The 25,147-nt window shown below is 41.2% G+C and overlaps 1 protein-coding gene and 1 long non-coding RNA gene across 2 annotated transcripts in view; one reads left to right on the forward strand and one right to left on the reverse strand.

The window, feature by feature from the left end:
- Positions 1-22,164: 22,164 nt before the first annotated feature.
- LOC126644585 (uncharacterized) lies at positions 22,165-24,246 on the reverse strand. The gene is made up of 2 exons (XR_007629956.1): positions 24,091-24,246; positions 22,165-24,007 (listed from the first exon to the last, which is right to left on the reverse strand). It is a non-coding gene; the product is annotated as an uncharacterized LOC126644585 (long non-coding RNA).
- Positions 23,036-25,147, forward strand: part of CPNE8 (copine 8) — an 81,384-nt gene continuing 79,272 nt past the window's right edge. Inside the window, exon 1 of the mRNA XM_050324121.1 lies at positions 23,036-23,293. Coding sequence (XP_050180078.1) covers positions 23,154-23,293 — 140 coding nt within the window. The 5' untranslated portion in view covers positions 23,036-23,153. The remainder of the gene's footprint in view (positions 23,294-25,147) is intronic.

Here is a 25,147-nt window from a genome sequence, read left to right on the forward strand (position 1 = left end):
AGTGAGGATGTTAGTTCCTCACCATGGCAAAAGAGCAAAGAGAGAGCAAGAGAGCACTGGGTTAAAGAAAGCAAATTTGTAAACACCTTAGATAGGAGTGGATTTGTAAACACCTTAGATAGGAGTGGGGGAATGGGATTTGTTTTTTCTGGGGAAGGTTTTTTTTTGGTACAGAGAGTTTGTCTCTAATCTGCCTCCCAGGGTGGGTAAAAGCAGGAGTAGGAGACGAATTTGCTAACAAATGGTGAAAAAGGAGACTGGTGTGGAAGTTGGAGCACAGATGTGGCTGGAGAACAGGGATGTAACCTCTATAAAGAGCCCTTGGCTGCATAACCATGTGGAGTCAGCCAGTGCTCACAGATTTTCTGTGAAATCAGTGACTAACCTAGCACTTTCATATATATCTTAATAATATAAGAGCATAAAAATACACTCCTACTGGCATCAATATACAGTTCAGGCTTGTATTACAACCTGGATTTTATTCCTTTCTTGTTATCTTGTACCTTGTAGCTTCAGTGAACACAACAGGAAATCGCTAGTCAGTAAATACATCTGCCTTGGGCTCTGATTTCACATATTTATTTCATAAAAGTAAGCAAGACAGCCCTTGGTCAGCATTTGTATTAGGGACATCAAAGAAAAATGGAGTTTGTGCGTGCATGTGTGTGTCTGGCTATTTATGCTCTCTGAGCATTGAGCTGCGGGTGTAATTTTGGATCATTTACACTTTTTTGAAGTTCTGGTTACACTGCTTGTTCCTTCCCATCCCAACAATTTCTTTCCCTTTTTTTTTTTTTTTTTGTTGGTTTTTTGTTTGTTTGGGGTTTTTTGGTTTTGTTTTTGAGAAAAGGATAACAACTTCAACAAAAAATACTGATCATGTGTTGCAGGTGATATGAGGTGAATCCAAGAATCTACAGACAAATATTTTACTGTCTTCTAAGATTAGAATAGATTTAACATGAACTTCCGAGAGTGTTGGTGTGGATTAAATTTATTACAGATACAGATTTTCAATGGAGAGAGGACTTCTCAGGCTGGGATTTAAAAGCATCAGTAGTCAGCTGCTTTGTCCATCCTGCCTTTGTTAGCCATAAAACTCTCCAGCTGAGTCCTTCAGAACCTGCAGGACTTGAAATGTAAAGGGAAAAATCTTACTTTGCATTTCAAAACCCTGTTGATTCTAGGCTCCTGCCTTACACAGCCATAAAGAGAACACAGAAATTCACCAGTCAAGCTACACTGACCCCTAAGCATATGCCATTAGGCTTCACTTCTGCAGAGAAAGGTAAAGTAAATATTCTCCATGCTACTCCACATACACTTCCATTTTTTTCATCTAAACCAGGCAATTTTAGGTTTAAGCTCAAGTGATCTCACTGTCCATTCTTGTGGAAAGTTCATGTTGATTTTGTGTAATATGAAGAGATTATGCCCAAATCAGCTGCACTGGTAGAAGTAGCACAATTAAATGAAGGGGACATGCACACAGGGCTCTTCTGTGCTTAGTAAGCTGGACATGAAAAATCTGTTCTGATATGGCCCATTGTAATATTTCACGTCTTGGAGCAAAGAAGAGAGAAAAAAAGATGTGACTCTGCTACAGCAAACAAGACACTGGAGGAGATTTGGGACCTTGTTGGACCTGAGCAACAGTTTCCAATGAAAGGTTTAATCAAAGAGAAGGTACAACAATCGCAGATACAGAGACAAGTAGAGGCAAAGATGCTGTAATTCATCTGTTTGCTGTACTGGTACCATCCTGCTAGAACACTGTCCCATTGCAGTGTCAGAAATCTGTGGAATATACTGAAAAAATAAGCTTGCTACAAAGAAAAGCCACAAAAATATCTGAAGGACTAGAAAAAATGCATTTTCTAGGAAGTGCACCAATGAGCTCAGCCTGTCTCTAATGGCCAAGAGAAGGCTCAGTCATATGAGAATCTCAGTATACCTATGGGGACAGAAATAAGGTGGCAGAAGCTCTTTAAACTAGCAAAGGTAAGATTTGGTGTCTGTTAATGAAATTAGACAAATTCAAAGATTGATATTTTAACTGTAAGAACAGCTTGTCAAGAACTCCGTTGAATTCTCCTGCAGTAGGAATTTTTAAACGAGTAGTTGCTTTTCTAAAAGAAATACTCTTGCTCACTAATTGAGGAAGCTTTTGGAATTGTATCCCTAGTCTGTGTCATGGCAACTGATCACAGCAGTCCCTCTTGGGGTCACAATTATGAATAACGAAAGGATGTTTTGTAGGGTTTTTGGCAAAACAGATGTAGATTTCTGTGATAAGTCAGTGCTTTTGAGGTCTCCACATAGGTTAAAAGATTAAAAAAAGATGTCATTGATATAATTGGATTTTTGGTATATGTTGATATGTAATATATTTTGAATGAGTGAAGGTTCTGGTCATTACTTTTGCTTGTCACCAGGTGGAACTGGAATCTCCTTGAAAGTGAAAGCAATTATTGCCATTCTCATACAGGGACTATTTGCCACTCATGTTGCCAACAGGTCTAGAAGAAGAAGAAAAATATCACTTGGTCTACGATGAGCATGAGGTAGAGAACAAGAGAGCCCTACAGCAGAGCTGATGCCTGGCTGTGAGGAGCAGTGACCCATTTTCTTGCAAAAACCAAGCAGCTCCTCGTATGACCAGGAAAGGTGAGTGTGACATCCATGAAAGCCAGTTGCCCCTGAGGTCTGGGGTAATGTGACTGGGGGTGCAGTTAGGTGTCAGTGCTCAGCACCATGATGCAGGCCAGAATGCAACCTACCCTGGGATGCCCCCTAATGCAGGGACCCACCAGGATTCCATGGCCTGCACCTGTGGGGCAGGTGGCTGAAGCCCCAGCACTGAGTCGTAGAGACCTTGGCTGGGAGACTTGTCACTGTGCTCACTGCAAATGCATAAAATGCAAATGCTCTGGTGGAAATTATGAAATGAAGGTGAGATGGGCACACTGGGCCCAGAGTGAAGGAGACTGCCAGGGCTTTCCCTTGTGGGGCACATTTCGTCACAAGGGGAAAATGGAGCTGCCGGAGAATGTGCTGACAAAATTGGACTGTCTCTTTAGTGACTAACAAAGTATAGGGATTAAAACTAGCACAGATGCAGAATGCTGCATATATACGCTCTAGCAATGCTGTCCTGACTGCTGCACTGAGGGCATGGTGAAAGCCATGAAGGAGGGTAGAAAAGTGTCCTTCCCTGGGAGCAATGCAGTCAACTGGAGAAGTCCTGAGGGTGCAGAGGCAGGGAGAGGTGCCTGGATAGTAGAAGCTGAGCCTGGGAGCTATTCTAAGCAGTTCCATGCCTGAGACAGATGGTGAGGCTTTTCCTAGTGACCCAGAAGGGATTGTGTAGACCTTGTAGCAACTGCACTCTCTAAAGGTTGTTGCAGAGTTGCATCACACAGAAAGGTCCAAGTGGAAAAAAATCCTAAAGGAATGATAGCTGTGTGTGCTTTCTGTTTGCTGAACTTGGCTCAGGAGATTTTTGCAGTTGTAGCTTGTGCTCAAATATAACAGAACTTCAGGGATTCGCCAAAAACATTTTGGGGTGTTGTTTGCAAATAAAAGAAAATGATAAATTAATTGGCACAGGGCAACCCAGTTTCCTGCTGAGAAAATTTTCTGCTCTATCCTCTCCTTCTTGGCTCATGCTCCTTCACCTGTGCTTCACAAGCACTTGATAGCAGCCCTACCTCACTTTTTGGTGTGACCAGAGCCCAGGACTTGCAGGACACAATAAAATCTTTTCGTGCTTTTGCTTATAGCTCAGAAGGACTACTCTGCTTCCTCCAACCTTTCCCTTCCCTCTCTCCCATATAAACACATGTATGTATGGGAGAATGGGGGTGTGCAGAAACCAAACGTGCTGCTGATCTCGTACAAACTCCTGCAGATACAGGGATTATTTGAGGCACAAAGGACCTCTCTCTTATCCAGGAAAGTGCTGTGAAATACCATCTACTTTTCACTTATGATACCTTATGATCAAACAAGGATTGCAAAGCACGGCAGAGCTCGGTGTTTCAGGATACTGCTGAAACTTGGAAGGTTGCTCTCATCAGGAAAGCTATTCAATATTCTACCCTTTCTCTTCTTTGGCCCTTTACTCCATGCTGTCCCCCAGGTACCACTCCTAGTTGACCTTTCATTTTCATGAGTGATTAGACTACATTGTGCCTGCCAAGTGAAATGTTTGTTTAACAGGACATCTGTGGTTTTTGAATAACCACTGCCAAACCTGTTATGAGAAATGCCGTCTCCCCTGCTAGCTGCCTTCTCCAGATCCTCTCTTTGTCCATACATGATGGTGAATGATGAAGTACTTCTCAATCCTTCCATGGTTTCCCATTCTAGGTCTGTCTGAGCCCTGCCTGTCCTTTAAATGTTAGTCCCAATGTTTTCTCCAAGCAGTAACCATACCATTTTGGGGCATTTTCCCTCTATATCAAGAGCCCAGATCATAGATTTGTAATACTTCTTTGGTAGACCCTGATTCCATGATAGTTTTTCAATCATCCATAAACATCTCTGAACTGCTAGTATATTAAAAAAAAAATGAAACCCAGATAAAGTACAGAAATTTCAATAGAAATTCAGAGGAAGCAAAAAGGAAAGCAACACTCTTCTCTGCTCTTTGAAAGGGTGTTGATCATTTTTTTTCACCACCTGATTATGCTTTCTGGAGAATAAATGTGAGAAAGCTGAGATTAAAAGGATGGCAATTACAGGATCTATATATATGCATATGTACATATATATAAAACTTTCCACAATAATTTTGAAGATACAAGCAATGTTCTTCTCTTTTTCCTTCCATGGGCAAAGTCTGAAGGGGAAGCTGTTCTGAGCCATTGCCAAGCTGATAAAGACAAAAGAACAGTTTCAAACACTGATGTGGTTTTAGATCAAACAGCTGGAAGTGCTGTACTTTATGACAGAAAAGAAACCATTCTCTTAGTAACACATAAAAGAAAATAATATAGTGCACAAACTACTCAGAATTTCATTATTTCTTAATTTGTTTCATGTGATTAGAGTTTTAGAGGCTAGAAAAGGAGAAGGCATTTGAGAAACTCTACCTTAAAATGTCTGAAATTTATAGGCAGCTGGAAAGCAATGGAAGTTAAAACAGTGTTTCCAGTGAGATGCCAAGAGTCTGTTTGCCTATCTGAAACACATGCTTCCTGCCTTTCAGCATCTAAGGGGAGTTTCAAACCATGAAGCAACAATTTAAAAATGACTGTTAGGTCTTCAAAAGTTCTTTTGTATGTGGATGAACCTTCTTTTGTGTACATTTACCAGACAATCATATTTTTGCATGTATTATAAGTCCCCTTCCTTTCCCTTCCCTTCCCTTCCCTTCCCTTCCCTTCCCTTCCCTTCCTTCCCCTTCCCTTCCCTCTCCTTCCCCTTCCCTTCCCTTCCCTTCCTCTTCCTTCCCCTTCCTTCCTCCTCCCTTCCCCTCCCTTCCTTCCCCTTCCTTCCCTTCCTTCCCTTCCCTTCCCCTTCCCTTCCTTCCCCTTCCCCTTCCTTCCCTTCCTTCCTCTCCCCTTCCCTTCCCTTCCCCTCCTCCCTTCCTTCCCTTCCCTTCCCTTCCTTCCCTTCCTTCCTTCCCTTCCTTCCTCTTCCTTCCTTCCTTCCCTTCCCTTCCTTCCCTTCCTTCCCCCTTCTCCCTTCCTTCCTTCCCTTCCTTCCCCTTCCCCTTTCCCTCCTTTCCCTCCTTCCCCTTCCCCTCCCTTCCTCTCCTTCCCCTTCCCTTCCCCTTCCCTTCCCTTTCCCTTTTCCTTTTCCCTTCTCCCTTCCTTTCCCTTTCCTATCAGTTGCAGCTACATACCGAACTCTGTTTTTAAAAAGTAGCTATTTATATATTTATAAAATAGCTAAATAGCCTGAAAATTGTTTGAAGCATCCCCTAAAGATTAATAGAACTCGTGAAGGGACAGAAAGAAATCAGAAAAAAAAATATTTACAGATAAGTTTGGGCTTTTTGTTTTTGTTTGAGCTCATCATTACACATGAAGGAGGAGGTGTAAGATGCACATACTATGTCTTTTTCCCCTCTGAAATTTCATTTCTAATAGCAATTTTAAAATCTTTCAGCCTAACTGCTGGAAAGATGATGTGAACCCAGCAGAATCTTCAAATACTCCTAGTACTCCTCTTTCTGCTTTATTAGTTTAGCCTGCTACTGCTAACTTTTATGGGACAGTGAATCAACTCTCAAATTCTTCATGTTACATCTATAATGCTGTTGTGATATTTTGTTTTAAGGTGCAAAGGTCAGATCAGTAATTACTGGAATATTGCTTTATGGAAAAAAAGAGCAGTATTTGAAAAAAAAAAAAAAGCAGTATTCTTTTAAATGTGACTTCAATTTTTATTTTAATGATACTTACTGGTTTGGCTAATATACTCTAGTGTAGGTATTAAAGGTAGTTCAGATATTCTTTAACAGCATTTTGTTTTGCTGTGCTCAGCTTCCAAGCTGAACAGTTTATCTCTCCCTTTTGTCTATTTGCAGTTCTTCCTTTTATTGCTCCAGATCACACTCTTTAATTGTTAATCTTGTGAGGTAGGACAACTGTTGATTATTCGGCTCTGTGCTCTTAATAGAGTAATTATTAAGCATAATAAGCATATTTTCTCAACCTTAAAAAAGCAATAATTATCTTATAAGTAGCTCTCAAAATCCACTCCTAAAGTGCAAATGCTTTCTTCATGGTTTCTTCATTTTCCACCTCTAGAAAACAGAAGATGCTAATTTAGAGACAGGATAGTTGTGATTATCACTGACACAATTACAATGACTTTTATAGGTTTGTTCCTATGCAACCAGTGCTTGAATATGCTTAACAAGTCAAACCTATTACAGTTCCTTTTCTTAATGCTATTTGTTTTGTACCATTTGTGGCTAGAATGTGCTACAGAAATATTGGTTTGTGCTCTACTTTCTTTGGTCTTACACAGGAAATAAAAAAGATGGCGTGAGATTCCTCCTGCTTAAATGGACGTATTTGCAGCCCAGACTTGGAGATGAGTGGGGGTGCCCATTGCCACCAGCACAGACAACATGCACACCTACTCTGTAGACTTTAATACATGATGAGATGATTTTCATCCATGGAGTTTCAACTGCTTCTAAATTGCAGCTATTCAGGTCCCCAGGCATCAGGTTGGAACTGGATAGTAAATCTCACTGGATAGTAAATCTCACTGTGATATTTTTTTTTCCCTAGATGAATGCCCATGAGAGTATAAAAGGGAGGGCTCCTTCTTGAGATGGTCCTTTGGTTCGCAGGAACTGATGCCCAGAAGTTCCCAGGTGAGCCATCTTTGTACAGCAGGCCCACATCTTCCATATGCTGTCCTTCAGCATGAAATGTATTGTGCTGCAGAAAAATGTTAACTAAAACAATGCAAAAACAATCAAAAGGATGAAACAGTTTATGCTACTCACACTATAACCTATAAAGTTTTTGTCTACAGGTAGGAAGGGACACAATAACTGTGGGTAAGATTGGCCTTGTGAGACAGGAAAATGGGTTATGGTTTTCCTTTTATCACTGTTGAAAATAGGGCAGCTGGTCATGCAGCATTGGTTTTAGAGCTTTTCCTCTTTCCCATTCAAACTGTGATTCTTCTTCCTGCCTTGTCTGGTTTGGGGAACCCAGCACATAATCCCTTACACTAGTTTTAGTGTAATCTCTGGTTTTTAAAATTCCTTTGAAATTGAGTTTTTAAATAACATTGTTCTGAAGGAGTGAAGACCAAGGTTAATAGTTTAGGCATGAAATTTGGGAAATATTTGCATCTTGTACGTATGACAGCAATGACCATCTAACTGGTTTGGCTCAGCTAAGTAATCTATAAGAGCACTGCAGGGTACTGATTAAAGGTTTGTGTAATGGTTTGTGGGATAACTCGTTCCTTAATCTCGCTTTGACAACCAGCCAAAAACAGGTAAGTGATCAGTCTTACTGATGTTGCTTAACAAGTTTGCTCTTTCCCTGTTGCTTCAGAACTGTAGCAAATGCTACAGACAGGAAAAGTTGGATGTTTGAACTGTGTAATTGAAGCTGTAGGAAAATCAAGGAACCAGGACTATTTCGTGCAGAGATACAGCCCACACAAAAAACCCCATCAAAACCCCACCACAATCTGAAGTGTTATTTTACAAGGCTGTTTTGTCACCTGCAAGTACAGGGACACATTATCTTCTGGGCCTTTTTCTGCTCAGGTAAGCCTAAGCTGTTCAGGGACCAGGGGACCTTCTTTGGGAGCAGCAGGCTGTGGTGTAGGCGCACCCACTCTGGGCACCTGTAGGACAGTGGGAACTGCTGACTTCAACAGACAATATGTAAGGCCTTAACATATTTAAATTTCATAGGTATTTTGTAATATTGACAGCATTTCTGTTAAAATCAGTTAAGGTATAGGGATGGGAAAAGCCTGGACAAATCCACAGTAAATTGCTGAAGCAGGAAGAGTTAACAAAGAAATCCCAAGGAAAGAGGGACTGAATCTTTGAGAGACAGTATTTAGGGACTTCCCTTTCTGTGTCAATGACTTTACCGCATTCCTGCGCATCACTGAACCTTCCCTAAGAGCTGAAACACCTCAGGCAGTGCTATGTGGAATAATCCAGCAAAACATCCGAGCAGCGTGCAGCTGAGAGAGCCGAGCAGCCGCTCTGCCTGCTAGAGACACCGAAGAACAGCTTGCAGGCAGCAAACACAGCTGATGGGGACAACTGGCAGAGAGCACAGCTGACAGAGGCAGCTGCGAGCCAGCCCAGCGGGCAGGGGGGTGGTGAGCAGCCAAGTGCAGTTGCAAACTTCAGCCTAAAGCACAGGGTCCTTTCTGGCTTCTCTATACCAACACAGAGTGGTGACACAGTAAGCTGATACAGCACCAGCCAAGCTCTCTCTTTTGGGACAACAGCTTGATTCCTGATTAGGTGGATTATGTGATGAAAAGTGGGGGATGACTAAGGAGAAGGGGACTGCAGCCAGTGTGCTCCAAGGGAGGGTAGTTTTGCTTGCTCTAAATTGTTTTGCGCCCAATCCCTTAGAAGTTTCTATTATTTAAACTCATGTGTGCAAAATATTGTTCATCAATGGGGAAAAAATTTCCTTGTTTAGGTGCATTGATTTAATTCCCCTGAGTTTCAGGCTGACACTCAGACTCCTGTTCTGTATTTCCAGAGGCCCCTTGGAAACAATATCCGCTGCTTGTGGCCAGTCTGTGCTTGGGGTAAGGACTACAACTCATCTCCTATTCTACAGCACTATGAAGTGTTTACAGCTGCTATCCATCTTGTCTCCAATTCCATGTTCAACATGCTGCTCTCTAAAATTGAGCTCTGTATATTACATGAATGATCTATATGTGTTTGCACTGAACTACACTGCACCATTATTCCAGGGAATCCAGTTTACCGTGAAATTCCAATCACTTGATAGAGCTACTTTTTTTCGTTGTTAATGGTCTGCACCATCTCTGAAGTGTCCCAGTAAAGGATAAATATATGGCTTAGAACTGATCCTGCAACACATCATTATAGATACTCTCTAGAATTACTTTCTGAGTCATAATCTTTTTAGCATGTGCTGCATTCATTTTGTATAGTGCTAATTTTTAATCAACACATCATTTGGTGAGAAATTATATCAAATCCTTTAGTAAAAGCTAGATGTATTACATTACATTGTCTCCATTCACAGATTTTATCAATAGAAGTAATTATCTGCCATTATTTGTTTTCTGTGTGCTCTCTGTTGCCCGTCTTCTGCAGTTATCTTTAAAATCCACATGTCCAACCTTAGCCTAATTTAATCTCTTTGAGGCAGGAACAATTCCAGTGTTAAGACAGTGCAGAGCACAAAGGGAATTCAGAGAACTACTAATAATAACTGTATGACAACTATTCTTCAGCACTCTGCTGTGATCTAGTTGTTTCACATTTATTGCATTACTTTGGCCAGGACAGAATTTGAAGTACCAAGTCCAGAAAAGGACTTTGGTATCTACAAGTTACATCCTGAAGTGTCCATATTATAGGATTCTTCCTCTAAAAAGAATTTTAAAGCCTGTGGTAGAGGTCCACACTCCTTAAATGGAACATACATACCTGCAGACACCTGGAAAAGACAGATAACTAGAATTTTTCTACAGATAGAAGTAGCAAGTAGTTATTCTGCATATAATGATGTATTGGTGACCCTCACAGAATGGTGTAGTGCAGAGGAGCATCGTCATGGTGTGATAGCAAAGGCCTTGCAAATGAGGACACATGATGCTGGGTGTGGGAGCAGAAGGTGAAAAGAGGGGGCTTGGGATGCCCCCCTACTGGGGACCCCAATGTTGTAACAAGGTCACCCGTGGCTGATAAAGAAGCAAAGACTGAGAGCTGGGCAAATCCAAGAGGGCTGAAAAAGCAAGTCTCACCATATACAGTAAATTTGAACGTAAACTGGAGTTGCAGATCAATAAAGCAAGAGCTTGCAAGAATGGGTTTGAAAAACAGCCCCAGGTGAGGGTTCTTATAGCAGGGAGGAAGAAACTATCAATATCATACACCTTTTTCCAGCAAAGAAGTAGAAGAAACTTCATCAATAACATCATACTTCTGGAAAAGGGCATGAGATGCTGATGGTATGCTGAAACCCTCTTCTTCTTCTCAAGCAATACTGATGCCATCAAATACAGGACCAAACACAAAATCCTAAGGCAGAGCCCAATGACAGAGCTAGATAGTAGGAAGGCTTTGTACAACAGTTTTGACTCCATTGCTAATGTCATTCTGCATTAATCAGATAATTTGTACTGTGGCAGGTAGAACTGTTGTGACTAGACTAATCTTAATAACACTCTGTTGTATGGTAATTAGTCTTAAGATTTTCATTAGACTAACAATAAATTCTTGGCTTCCCATATAAGGTGTGCTTGCTTTCCTGCCTGAAACAGGATTTTGAGTGCAACGCTGGTCTCAAAATTTACTTTCATGTAATAACCATGGTATAGAGCAGTGGCAATGTAAACAATCACCACATCACAGTTTAATTCTATTAATTTTAACTTTATTTTCTTCTAAGCAAATAATTTTTAAATGATATAATTCTTTTCTGCAGTAATATTTCCACTTGTTTAGCTATGTAACTTCTGGAATTCTGAAGTGCAGTAAAAATTATGTTTATAAAATAGAAGCTGTCCCTTTTTATTGCAACACCTATTTTACATATCTAATTTATTCCTCAATATGCCAAACAGATCATGAAAGTATTTCTTTCTCTCTGATTGTAAACAAAGCATATGCATTGCATTGACATAAAGAAAGAAAAAGGATTTAAGAAATAGGACAGAATTAATTAAAATCTGAACAATTCTGCAGTTCTAAAATTAAATGTTTATTTTTCAAAGGCCTATCTCTGCAAAGGGGAAAGGATATTTAGAAATGTTTTAAGCATCAAAAAATGAGAGTTAAAGAAACATGTATATCTCCTATTTGTTTAGTAGAACTACTACTACTATTTTTCATTTGCATTGCAGATACAATTTCTTAGAAAGTATACTGGGAAAAAAAGCCTTTGATGGAGAAGTGATATGTGTTAGCATTTGCATTTCTCACCCTATCTGTCTTCCTTTACTACAAAGGAGGACTTAATTTAATTAATTCCATTTAGATAGCAAATGTCTGTAAGAAGCTTATTTTGGAAAGCAACTACAAAAGGTACAGCATATTTTAAGAGAGCTTTTCAAAGGATACTAAAAGGGTAGTATTAGAAATTCAGTTTCAGACAATATAAAGAATAGGGCAAATGGAAAGTGCAAAGATTCACTGTGTAGTGAAATACGTATCTAAGTTTTGGAGAGTAATTCAAATGGACCCTTAAGCTGTATTTACTTTTTAGGAAAACCAAGAGCCATGGTGCAGACATAAGGCTATGGTGCAGAAGGTGATTATGGCTTGGCTTCTACAACCTGAGAGACTCTTCTAGTATATTAAGTTCACAGACTGCTTGAGGAGTTGCACCAAGGCTGATATTAAGACCAACACTACATTCTGCCTGTGGTTTGGACTTCTGAATGAATGAGATAAAAAATAATGATTTAGTTAAAAAGAACAAATTGAGCTAATTTTTATACTGTGACTAATTTTTATCTCTTTACCATAGTATGTTGTGCTGTGAAAAGCTATCATCAGACACAAAAATCGCCAACAAAACAAATGATCAGGTTTGAGAGAATAAGCAATAAAGACTTGTATCACATTGCTTTGTTGTGTTGAGAGAGGCTGCCATGCCAGGCCAACAGGAGCCTCGTGGGTTTCAGTGCAGACCAATGCACAGTCCTGTGCTTAGAGTGGATGTGCCCAGACATGGGTGAAAGAGGGGTCTGAGGAGCTGGATAGCAGCTCTGCAGCAAAGATCTTGGCAGACAACAAGCTGGAAATGAATAGCACAGAGGTCACCCTGGGCACGACAAAGGTTAATAACACCCAGAGTTGCAATAGCAGAGCCAACACGATTTTTTTCCCCCAGGTCACATCTGTGAATAGCATTGGCACCTCTGTTATTAAGACAGTCAAGTGCAGAGACACATCAGTGCAAGATCATTAAGATGATTAGCGAGCTGATGATTAGAACTTAATAAGCAAGAAGAGCAGAGGGAGCTCTCCCTGTGTAGCCTGGAGATGAGAGGGATGAGCCTAACTGCTGCCTTCTATTACCGAAGTGGAGCCATCTCACGATATCTCTGAGACTTGCTTCTGATGTGCACAACAGAAAGGACAACAGACAATAGTCACAAGCTGCAGCAGGGAAATCTGAATGGGATATAGGGCAAAATTTTACAGATGGTTAGATGCTGGAGAGGGCCACCTGGTGAAGCTGCACCATCTCTGCCTTGGAGAGTTTTAAATCCCAGATGAACAAGACTCCGAGCAACTTGTCTTTGCTTTGAAGTTGGCCATGCTCAAAGCAGGATGGATGAAACATGGAGGTCACTTCATATCTCAGCGATCTCACCATTCTTTAATAAAACCCAGCAGATTTCCATATTTTGGATACTGTGAAACAGTGCTTTCCCTGCTAAGTTATCTGTGCTGCTGAGATGGCCTTGTGATGCAAAACTGTAATTAAGGTTCATATTAGATTTATAGTTTGACAGACATCTACAGCAATAAGCAAAATGAAAGCTAGTGAGTTTAAAAAACTGGATAAAACAAAGCTTTAGATAGTAATGAAGAATAGCTAATTTACATCATTAAGATGTAACTATCTGGAAGGATCATTAAGACCAGTCTGAATAGAGATGTTAGAACCATAGCATAACTAGGTAAAACGTTTTTAACTTGAAAAGGGATGATAAAGTAGCTTTGGTGGGTGACTTCTAAAATTTCCTTGCCATATCAAACTTTTGTGGTGTGAGTGCCTTCTCAGGCAATACTAAGCCAAAGCAAAAGATAGTCTTGCAGAAGGTAAACTCAAGATTACTGATGAAGCTGCAAAAAGAATGCTGAGTTCTCAGCTATAGCTGAGAGTCACTCTTTCTGACACACAGTGCATGATCCAATTGTTGATATCTAAGTGACACCGAGGAGAAGGCTTGTGTTGAGAGTCTGCTTCTACAAGGTGCCAGGTAGCAGAGGAATTTTATTCTGTGTTGAATTAGGGCTGGTATTAAGGATGCTGCAAGACTAAAACTGGACCGAGTGTTACGATTAGTATTATGTGTAGCAATTATGTAGAATTAGCAATTACGTGTAAGGGTTTATTCTTGTGTTAGGAGCCCAAGCTTGTTCTCTCTCTAGATTAATATTGAAGCATGTATACTATTTTTCGAAAAGGCTTTTATAAAGGGGAAGCTTTTTAAAGTACACAATTTTTCAGTGCCTTGGCCTTTCAAAGGGTTATTCATTTTTCTTGGGAAACACACAAACTGGACTAAAAATATATTTTGCAATCAAACTTCTTGTAAAATTACTATATAATTCAGCATAGCTATGCTAAGTATATCACTATGAAAAGATACACCAAAACTGTAAATGATTAAGGACCTGAAGTTAATATTTAAAGTGTAATATTAATTTATACTGAATTATCTGTTAAATTCAAGAGGGTTAATTAGTTCATTGTTCATTTCAGTTCTGTTGAGTTCCTATATGGATGAATTTGGCCTAGGTTGTTTAAAATCCAATATGTTCAAGAATAATTTTTTTCTGATTTTTCTCTTAATCATGCAAAGTAAGATTAATTTACCATTTTTAAAGCTACTGAACTAGCAAATTTAATTTTTTGTGTGTTTGTAGTTAAAATCAAATATATAAATATGAAATGGGGAACCACTACTCAAATAATTTTTTTATTTTATTTTATTTCAAGGATCTTTGTGTTTACCTCTCTGAAAAATCCAGAATGCAGTCCATGTGACAATTTTCAAATCTGCCACTTACTTTTTCTTTACATTTGTTTTAGTGGTTTTGGTGGTTTGTTTTCTTTTTACTTTTTTTTTTTTTTTTGACACACACACAAAAAGTATTTATGCAGTTACTTTCTCAGCTGTGACAAATGCTGGTTGTGCTGGCAGCTAGACAACATCTTTTTTTGCAGAAGGACTTTAACACAACTGTTCTGTGGTTACCTAAATAGTTGAATCATTTTCACAGAATTCTTGCTACTGTGACACTTGGGAATGTATGCTGCTGGTATCTGGCAATTGCCCCAGACTAATTAGTTCTTTATTTTTGAAGATGAATGTTTATTCCATGGTTGAATAAATAATGTGTATGAAGTCACTTTAGGATAAAAACTACTATTTTTATCAGGATGCAAACCCTTTCTGAAACGAAGAGAAAATAAAGGTTCTCATTTACCACAGATACAGAATTATAGGTCTTGACAGCCATCAGCACAGCTAAGTCTGCGGTGTTGATACAGTTTAATTTTTCATATTCTGTTAATAACAGAATCTAATTTGCCTCCACTTTGAGAAACATTGTGCAATTCTTAGTGGTATTTTAAAACTGAAAATAAGTAACGGATCAGGTCTCATTCAACTAAGTTGTGGATATGCGTAAGTACACTGAGATAGCAGAACGTGACATTGTGAGCAAATGACAATATTGTACTTGTACTTCTCACACAGGCAAAGCAATAGTGCAATAAATCCACTAAACTCAGCAAATGTTCAGTGTGAGCTTTACACCTCACTTAAGAGGGAGACAGCTGCCGCCCAACAACACAGTTATGAAGTCAAGCATATGGTTAAATGCGTTCCTGCATTAGTGCCACAGTCATTCTGGAAGACAGTCAAACTCATTACATTATTTGGGCTACAAATTTTCAGCCTCATTAAAACCTTAATTGCTTGAATGTTGCCATGAAATGAGGAAAATACGATGGACAGTGTTCCCGAAAGACAATTCACGTGCTGTCGACTCTTTGTTTAACATATTTTAATGTCATGGAAATAAAATTAAAATTCATGAATGAAGGAATAAATGAGGATGGAAAAAGAAGTAATATTCTTAAGAATTCGCTTTCCCATCTGAGGCTCTTCTCTGTTTCCATGAAAAGAAACTCTCTGAAGCTCTCATTTCTTCTCTAGATATTTTAGTGACATGCTAAATGTCATTCCTATAAGTCACACTGCCTTTTTGGTAGTTCATTAATAAGGCAAAATCAACCTATATCATAAATTAGTGTTTGGTAACTGGGATGGTAACTGTCATTATAAAATGCAATCAAAATAAATGCTGTAAAGTTGGAAAATTTAATTCATATATATAAATGAGTCATGAGTGATTAAAATCAGCTTCTCAAAGAGTTGGTGTATTCACTTTGCAGTGTGCTTCTGGTAAATGGGCAGAAAAAGAAGAGCATGCACTGCAGTAATTGTATTTCTTCAAAATATCTTGTCTACAGGGACCTCCCTTTTGCTGCAGAGATCTCCCAGCTGTGTAGGTGATAGCCAGGCTTCCACCTGGAAGGAAAATATGGACTCTGTAGAACCCAACCATACTGAGTAGCTTAGAAAATTGTCTTTACTCTAAAATTATAAACTTTCTTTGAGTATCAGAACAAAAAACCCCTAGAGGTGAAAGCCAAAGTGATTTAACGGATTAAAGTCTGCTTTGCCAGACTGAGCATCTGACCTTGAAGTTCCTATCAAGGAATAATAATTGATAATTGTGAGAGTGGAGGTGTTTAATGATATTCCTAGTATTTCAGCTATTGTTACTTGAGTTCTTGTAGGTGGAGACATAAAATCAATTGTGGAAGCCAAATCAACATCACAGATAGTACTGGTAGGATCTGTTACCCTCTCAGAAAGTCTTTCAGCTGAGAAACAGAATGTTTTATATCCTCTCAGTATTGTGAAATCTTTCCAGACACAATTCCTTCACTTTCCAGAATCCAGATAATAGGACCCCATTTTGTGGGAGAGGCTTGCACTTTCTGGTTCCGTGTCTAACAGTGGGTTATCAAATATGACAGAGAGTCTTAAGGAGTCATGAAGTTTTTCCTCTATAAAAATAGAACCATGTTGCTCTTTTTGCCCAAAGGCATTTGTTGGTTTCTTTCACAAAACAAGTACAATCTTAGGAAGAAAATAATCAAGAAGCAAATAAAGTAAATCAAACACAGCTTTCAAAATTAATTTGGGACAGAGCTTCACTGTAAGCCTGACTGCATGAAAAATAGTACATGGAGGGACCTGGCAACATCCTGGGATTTACTGATCTTTGAAGGAATACAGGAACACCCACTCTCATTTATTCAGAATGAGGAAGCCATAGACATGGTATGGGCACATATGGTGACAGTTTTTTTGAAATTCTACTATCTTGGCTTACACTGATAAATTTGTGAAAGAAACTGCTTAAAAGCAAGAGACAGAAAAGTTTGGGTTTGCTTCTTGCTGGCTATTTAGAACATATAGTGTTACCCTGACTCCACTGGGATCCTTCTGGGAAGCTGAAATGATAAGTGAACCTGATATATCATAGAGGTTATATATTTATGAGAGTTCAAGTGGGTGACTATTGACAGGCAGTAGATCCAACATTTACCCAGATTAGTCTACATCATCACCCTCACATGTACACATTTGTCTGAATATTTACAGGTAGATAATAGATCAGCAATTGGTGCTCCCTCACAAAATCCTGTGTTGGAGTCTACTCTCAAAGATTAAATCTGTGCCTATTTTGGCAGAGTTACTGATTTCTTCCATGCCGAAAGAATGTGACCCGATGTCTCCTCAATGTTATCAGGAAACACATGAAGTCATGTGCATGAGTAATGAGAGGCACAACCTGATGTCTCCTCAATGTTATCAGGAAACACATGAAGTCATGTGCATGAGTAATGAAAGGCACAACCTCAGGGATGGAGGATGGTTCAAATGTAGCAGTTTGTATGTTGCTGCTGTTGGATTCAGAATTGCTGTAATGATTTTTTCCTAAAAGAACTGAGTTTGACTTTAGTTGCCATGAAGAAAATAACTGGATAATATACCTGTTAGCTGTAGAGGTTAAGTGTGCCAATTTCTTCTGCATTAGCCAATTGACAAAGCAACCTTTACATACGAAGACTTGGCCTCCAAAGATGTGTTGCTAATGGTGGCACTGATTTTATGAATATTCTGGAAGCATACTGAGGGAAAAGATATGGGTAGAGATTAAGGAGAGAAACTGTGAAGTATATTATTCCTAAAAAACAGCCAAATGTTTTCTGCAAATCAGTTGATATTTCTTAGATATATGAAATGCCTAGAGGTAAGTGGGCATGGTAGGGAAGGAAAAATAATTCCAATCATCGAGAATAGACTAAAGACAAGAGAATTGACTGAAGAGGAAGAAACAGATTATCCTCTTCCTCTTCTGAGAATAAAATGCTTTCCTTAAGTGCTCAGCTGATCTTGTGACGAACATGTTGAGGTTTCATTTTGGAGCTGTCTGATCTTACGTTCATTGAAAAGAACATTGATTTTAGAATTTCTGAGATAAATCGTACGCAATCTTGTTACCATCCCTTCTGCCCTAGTAAACACTCTTACTTCAGCAGCACCTGAAAGTTTCTGCTGTCATGAGCTGATTATGAATTGTCCTTCTAGAAAAAGTGCTTTAAGTGCATCCTTACATTTTTTTGACAGCCTGTCCATAAATGAAATTCCTCTCTTCATAGCTGTAGAGACCTTACTATGCAGTACTATGTTTAAGATGCGAAAAGGATTCCATGACACCTCCTGGATGACTCTGAGGGTGTTTCAGGGGTCTTTGCCATTTTGAAGAGCTCTTGAACAAACTGACAGCTGTGTCAGGAACTGATGCTACTTAACCTGGAATGGCTATGCTGATCCTATGGAAGGACACTTCCCTTAGGATATGGTTGTGTTGCTGATCTCTCTCTTCTGGCCTGGATCTAACTGGAAGAAAATTTGAAATAATCCAGGAAACTTACCTAGTGCTAAAGATGCTTTGATACATAGCACAGCCAGTTCTGGTGTAGATAAATATAGTATAATGTCATGAGAGTATTTGTTGGATAGCTGTCCTTTGGGTCTTTGAAAAGGGAAAGTGGTATTTATACTTCGTAATTTTATTCTGCATGGAATTAGTAGAGAGGTATACAAACAAATGCATTACTAATTTTTTCATGGTATAGAAATGGTGAAATTATTAGCTGTCTCTGCACTGATGACTCACCAACCTTCCTCATGCTTATGCCATGGTGACAAGGCACTCTTTTCTCATGCACACAGCGAGGATAGGTTTCAAAGGCATTTAAACATAGAAGGCCAAGATACTTCTTACTGTAGAATGTACTCTTCTTGACACCTGTGAGGCTGCAGACATAAGCCCTTGAAAAACTAGTATTTAAAGTGAAAACCTTGAAGGAGTGGAGACGTTTTCTTTATGTCTTACCTCTGAGTCTGACACCTCCTTTACACTTTACTGTCACAAAAATAGAGCTTCATCAGTATTTACGTGTTTTGAAAGCAGATTACAAAATCATGGAGCTACAGGAGATAATTCACACTAGGAGAATAAAGGCACTAAACGTATCCATCTGCATGTGTAGTACCTATGGTTTTTAAAACCTGTGGTCAGTATTCAGTCCCAGTGCTTGCTGATGATTCCAATAACAATGGTTCCAACTTGTCCTAGCAAATGCTAAATTCCTTGTCTTTCTTCAATGAATTGAAACAATCAGCAGTAGCAAAGAAGGAGGAAGTTAAGTATAGTAATCAAAGGCAGCAATGAATGGTATAACAATTCCCAAACTGTAGTGTGCATTAGGATTGTTTCAGTACTATGTTCAGCTATCAGAAAGGACCAAGCTATGGCTGAGTTCACTCCACTCTTCAGGCTCTTGAAAGAGACTGTTTGATAGCAGCCAGGATACAAATATGATGTTTAGTGGATGTTACTTAAGGGAATTACTGAACAAATACTTGAGGAAGAACCAGAGAATATGGTATGTTCATCACAAATTCAGACTTATTAAGCATGTCATTGTCATGAAAATCCTTTTGTGTTGTAGTCGCAGTTGTTTTGTTCCAATAACGCTGAAGCTCATTTCTAAGCTCGCTCCTATACTCATCCACATATTCTATCACATCTACAAAAGAAAAGATGACATTTCCAGTTCCTGGACTTCTACAGATTATTCGGTGTTGATTTTGTGTGTGTGGGTTTTTTAAATTTTTTTTTTTTTAAGGAGTGCAAAGGTTTAATCATAAAACTTCTTTTCTTGAGATGTCTAATAATGATCTTCAAGGCAGAGAGCTGAGAGGGTGGAGGGGGAGTAATCAATGTTTGCATCCTGTGGCATTCAGCTTCAATTATACTGCTGAAACCTGGAAGCAGTGATGTTTTAAAGCAATCATTCGGTGTTACGCATTACAGCTATTCTGGATTCTCTAGTTCTTAGTTTATGCTATAATTACTGCAAGTCTATCCCTCATTCCTTAAGTTAAGTTGCAGATATTGAAACAAGTTATGCAGGTATCTCACAATTGGCCACAGCTTACCATAATAAAGTAACAATCACAAAAGAAAGCAAAGAAAATATGTCTTGCTTTCCACTGCAGAACTTTCCCAGATTCACTGATGTCATTCAAATGTCAATTTAACGTATACCACACACAGCCCTGGTGTTTCTTTTGCACTGGAATCTGATAGGTATTTTGCACATAGCTTTCAGATACCTAAACTGCCTCTGTCCTAGTAACTGGGCATTGTTCCAGTCTCCACACCTCAGTGCCATTTAAGAATGAGAAAATAAAAGGTGCCTCTCTGGAATTATAATAATGCATACTTAGCCCCATTGGTGCACATCTTTTGTCTTCTGCTTGATTTAGTTTTTAGTTTCTTTCTTTCCCATATAAATCACTCTCAGTGCATGAGAACTATGTACTTTAAGGCAAAACAACAGAAACAAAATAGCTGTGCCTTTATAACCATGATGATAGAAGGTGGTTATCTCTGGATATAGCAACACTGAAGACTTGAATTTCCTTAACTCCTCCTTATTTTCATAGGATGCTTTATTTACAAAATCACCCATAACCAAATATTTCCATTTTTCTAAGTAGAATAAGATACTAAGATCAAGATAATATAAAAAATGATCAAAACAAACCCCCACCTAACCAAAAGTAAAGTGGATTAGTAGGGCGTAATACAAGACCATACCACACTTACGTGATATACTTTTAAGTTACTCACACCTATAGTATTATAACAGTTATATATAGCAATGTCCTATACTTACTATAGTAACTTCATGCCTTTCCGTTTATTCATGCCACGCCCTTTGGGATCCACTGATCATGTTTAGATTCTCACACCAGACTATAAAAGTGGGAGGAACTGTGTTATAATGCTGAAAAAAAGAGTTTCATTTTTTTCTTAATAATTGTCCTTTAGGTTTTTAGTAGCTTATTTGTACTTGGCATTAGCCTCTCAAGACAGCAGCAGTCCTTCACCCATTCCTTCACACTATTGTATGGGCAAAGACAATAGTGAACTAAATTTGTCTTCAGTGGTTTGTTTGGTTGTTGTTGGTTGTTGTTGTTGTTTGGGTTTTGTTGTTAGGGTTTTTTTAGCAATTTCAGCTGTAGGCTTACTGGTTTGGCTTCCTGCAGACACACCTAGAATACTTGTGAAGGTATGTTGTTTCTTGGCTGTACTGAAAACTTCAGATAGACTGGTTTAAGAGGAAATACCTTAGAGATACCTGATGAGAAACTGCTCTGTATTTAGCAACTGGACAAGAGAAGGAAAATAAAGAAAAGAGATTCAGGTGATAACTTTCTGAAAACAAAGAGCCAGAAGATTAGAAGTGGGGTGTGGTCAGAAGTTTCTGAATAAAAATATCAGTGATCTCTTCCTTGAGTTTCTGCCACTGGATTTATGTTTCTGATTGTGTGCTGCATACAGGGAGTATCTATCCTGTACTTAAGAACACATTACTGTCTTCTGAATTCCCACTGCCACTCCTTCCTTTGTCTAGGAGCTAACCAGGTGTCGACATTTGGGTTCTCTCACCACCATTATTTTGTTGGACTACCTGGGATCATGCATTGAACTTGAATTATAGCAACAAGAATCTAGAAATAAAATTCAGAATGAATGTATTCTGATAGTATTTGTGCCTTTGGAGTCACATTTGTCTTTCACAAATAAACACATTAAACTTTATTTCTACACGTAAAACTATTAACAGACAGAGGAGTGGAGGACTTCAGTACATGATTTGGGGTTATACTGTATGATCTTTGATCTGTCCTACATATTGTGTGACTACAGATATGGCATTTAAATTGCCTGTGCCTCATCTCCCCACCTGAGGCATGGGGATGGCAGAGCTTCCATCTCTCTCCAAACGGCTATGATGCAAAGTGAATATTGGAGGCTACTGAGGTTTGGGCATTGGAATGGGCTGCCCAGGGAGGTGGTAGAGTCACCATCTCTGGAAGGGTCTCTTTTTTAAGAGACTGGATGTGGCACTTAGCGCCATGGTCTAGTAGACAAGGTGGTGTTGGGTCAAAGGCTGGACTCGATCTCAGAGGTCTTTTCCAACCTCTTGATTCTGTGATGCCATGATAATGGATACAAATTAAATACATGGCATGTAAGATGATGGAGCTTTTGCATTTATTGTAAATCATTATGAACAGGCTCAGGGCAACTGAACTGGTGGTCTTGAAAAAGAAAGGAAAGAGCCTACACACGTGCGAGAGAGCGAAATTCTAGTTTTTCCTATGTCAGTGCACGAAGTAACCAAGGTAAACCCATCTCTTTCCCCTCCAGTCTTTTGCAGCTGTAGCTGCTGTTGGCTCTCCGAGGGCCATGGGCATTGGGGTGTTTCCCTTTCCCGGTGACTCCCGGTGGAGCATCGTCCCGCCCCGCCGCGCGGGGCCGCTCGGCCGCGCCCTCTGGCGGCGCAGGGCCCGCCCCGCAGCCCCGTCCATGTCGCGCCGTCGGTCCCCGCAAACGCTCCGCGCGTTCCTGCCGGGGCGCGTTTGTCTTCCCGGTCCCGGGAAAATTAAGCCGCCTCGCCGCAGGGCGCTGAAGTTTGGGACGTCACCGGCGGGGGCGCGGCCCGCCCGCACTGTCCGCAGCTGCCGCATCCCGCGTGCGGAGCCGCTCACTCACAAACGCAGGAGGAGGGGGTTCCCCGGACAGCCTGCGGAACGGGACGGGACTGGACGGGAGTTTCCGTACAGGGGCCAAAGGGGAAGAGACGGGGGAGGCGCGGGAGCGAAATCGCTCGGGACCGTTCCCCCGGCTCTGCCTCCACCGGCGCCCTTCCCCGCCACGCACCCTTTGGTGCCGTTTCCCCCCGAGGGCTCCGCTCCGCGCCCTCGCTGCTGCCGTCGGGCTCCCCGCGCCCGGGGCGGTCACGCGCGGCTCCCGCTCGCGGTGACGTCACCGCCCCGCTCCCGCCCCGCCGCTCCCGCCAGCGGCCGCAGCCCGCGGGTGCGGGGCGGTGCGGGGCGCTGCGGGCCGGGGCTCCGCGCTCACGGGGCTCCGCGCCGCGGGTGGCGGCGCCGCGCTGTGGAGGCCGCTTAGCGCCGCCTCTTCCCTCCGTCCCTCCTTCCCGCCCGCGCCGCGCTGCCCCATGTTCGGGGTGGAGAAGCCGGCGGGGCAGCAGAAGCCGGGCAGGAGCGGTGGGCTGCCGAAGATGGCGTCCGTGGGGGATTTTAACGTGCTCAGCTCCAGCATTCCGGCCACCAAGGTGGAGCTCTCCGTGTCCTGCAGGTACGGCGGCGGCTCGCTCGCCCCGCGGCGTCGGAGGGGGCGGACGGGCGGGCGGACGGGCAGGTGGCCGCGGAGCGCCGGGCAGGGCGCCCCTCGCCCCGGCGGTGTCAGCGGAGCGGGGAGGAGAAGGGGCAGCGCGGGACGCCCTCCGCACGCCCGGCGCTGTGCGGGGCACTTTCCCTCCTGCCCCGCCTAGCTGTCAGCGCAGCCTCGGGCAGAGCCTGGGAGCAGCCCGGGGCCGGCTGCCAGCCCGCTGCAGCCCGCTGTCCCTCACCGGGCGTGCCCGCCGCAGGGAGCTGCCGGCGGACCCCGGGGCGAAGCGTCCGCTCCTGCAGCGGCTGCGGGCTCTGCCGAGACGGGCAGTGGCTGCTGCCGCCCCGCATCCTTCCCGCGCCGCTGCCGGCACGGGGGAGCGGGAGGGGCGGTGAGGAGCGCGCAGGGCGCGTTCTCCCGATGGTATTTTAACTTCTGGAGCTGTCCCAAGTGCCGCATCGGGGACGGAGAACTCCCGTCAGAAGAAATCCTGTTTTAAGTTCTTTGAGGCGCTCTTGCAAAACTGTTACGGGAGCGGGCGTGTTCTGTTTCTTCCTCTCGTTTTATCATAACGCTGGTGCCGAGAAATTGCGAAAATGCCACCCCGTAACGCCAAATCTGGTATACGCGGGTTTGTTCCTCGACATTTGTTTATCGGTATTTCAGAAATCGTGCTTTCTCCTACAGAGCGCAGAGAATTTCCTATTAGAGGTTTTATTTGTGGGCTTTTATATTTGTATCTTCGTTCACATTTTGCAACTTACTTTAAGTATTCCCTAGTAATTGCAGAGCGGTGGTTCCTTTCGCAGAGTTGGCAGCTTCTAGCGGAAAATTTGAACTGCTAGTGTTGTTTCCTGACGGGAAATGAGACAAAGTTAGTGCTACAGTCCGTTGCGTCATTTTCTAATGTAGCTGTCCAAGAATTGCTGCTGTTAACAGTACTTCTACTAGGACAGAACGGCAGCGCTATAAACTTAAATTGTCAGACCACTCCCTCTCTTTCCTTAGTAAATAAAGTATGATTTGATGTTTTATCAAGGCTGCGTTTCGAAAGAAGGCTGAAGCAATGAAAAGTAGAGTAAGATTGAATTTCTAATACTGAAACAGTCACTAGGCTGTCATATGAATAGCCTGATGTTACTTACTGCTTGTCTCTGCAAAGTTCACGGGCACCAACCCTGGTCCACTAAAAGGTGTGCTGCGATGTGTAAAAGCAATCCAGGACCTTTAGTGTTACTTTTAGGTTCATCAAATAACCTGTCACACTTACACATGACAGAACTCTTATGCTGGTTTTGGTCTGGTTCTCTTATTCTGGGGATACCTTTCATTCCAGGTATTCTTTTTATATACCTGCAGTGCTTTACAGTGATTTAAGAATCCATCAGATAGTTACAAAGAAATGTAGTTATAGGATGTAGTCAATCAATTCTGACTTTTCATGTAACTCATTTCAGTGTATAGTTTACAATGTTAATTTCTCTGTAGATATCATCAAAATACATATCTGTTTTCTTAAAACTGCCTTTTCTTTTTTTTCTTGTTTAAAAAATAGTCTCACATCCTGATATTGTCTTGATGTCAAGTGCAGGAGGATGGGAATTTCTATGGTGATTCCTTCCTTCTGTATGTGCTGGAATGACAGCTTTTGATTATAAAATTATATTTCAAAACGGAGTGCAAAATGAATGACACTGGGGCAGAGATCACTGATTAACACATGTTTGTGATTCATCTGTAAACACATTCGTTGCCTAAAGCTTGTGAAATGTAGTGTTAAATTAAATTGTGAAAGACTGCAAGAGCAAACTGCAAAGTTCA

The sequence above is a fragment of the Myiozetetes cayanensis genome, unplaced genomic scaffold (genome assembly GCF_022539395.1).
Source record: "Myiozetetes cayanensis isolate MyiCay16 unplaced genomic scaffold, myiCay2020 scf3, whole genome shotgun sequence".
NCBI classification, from domain to species: Eukaryota; Metazoa; Chordata; class Aves; order Passeriformes; family Tyrannidae; genus Myiozetetes; species Myiozetetes cayanensis.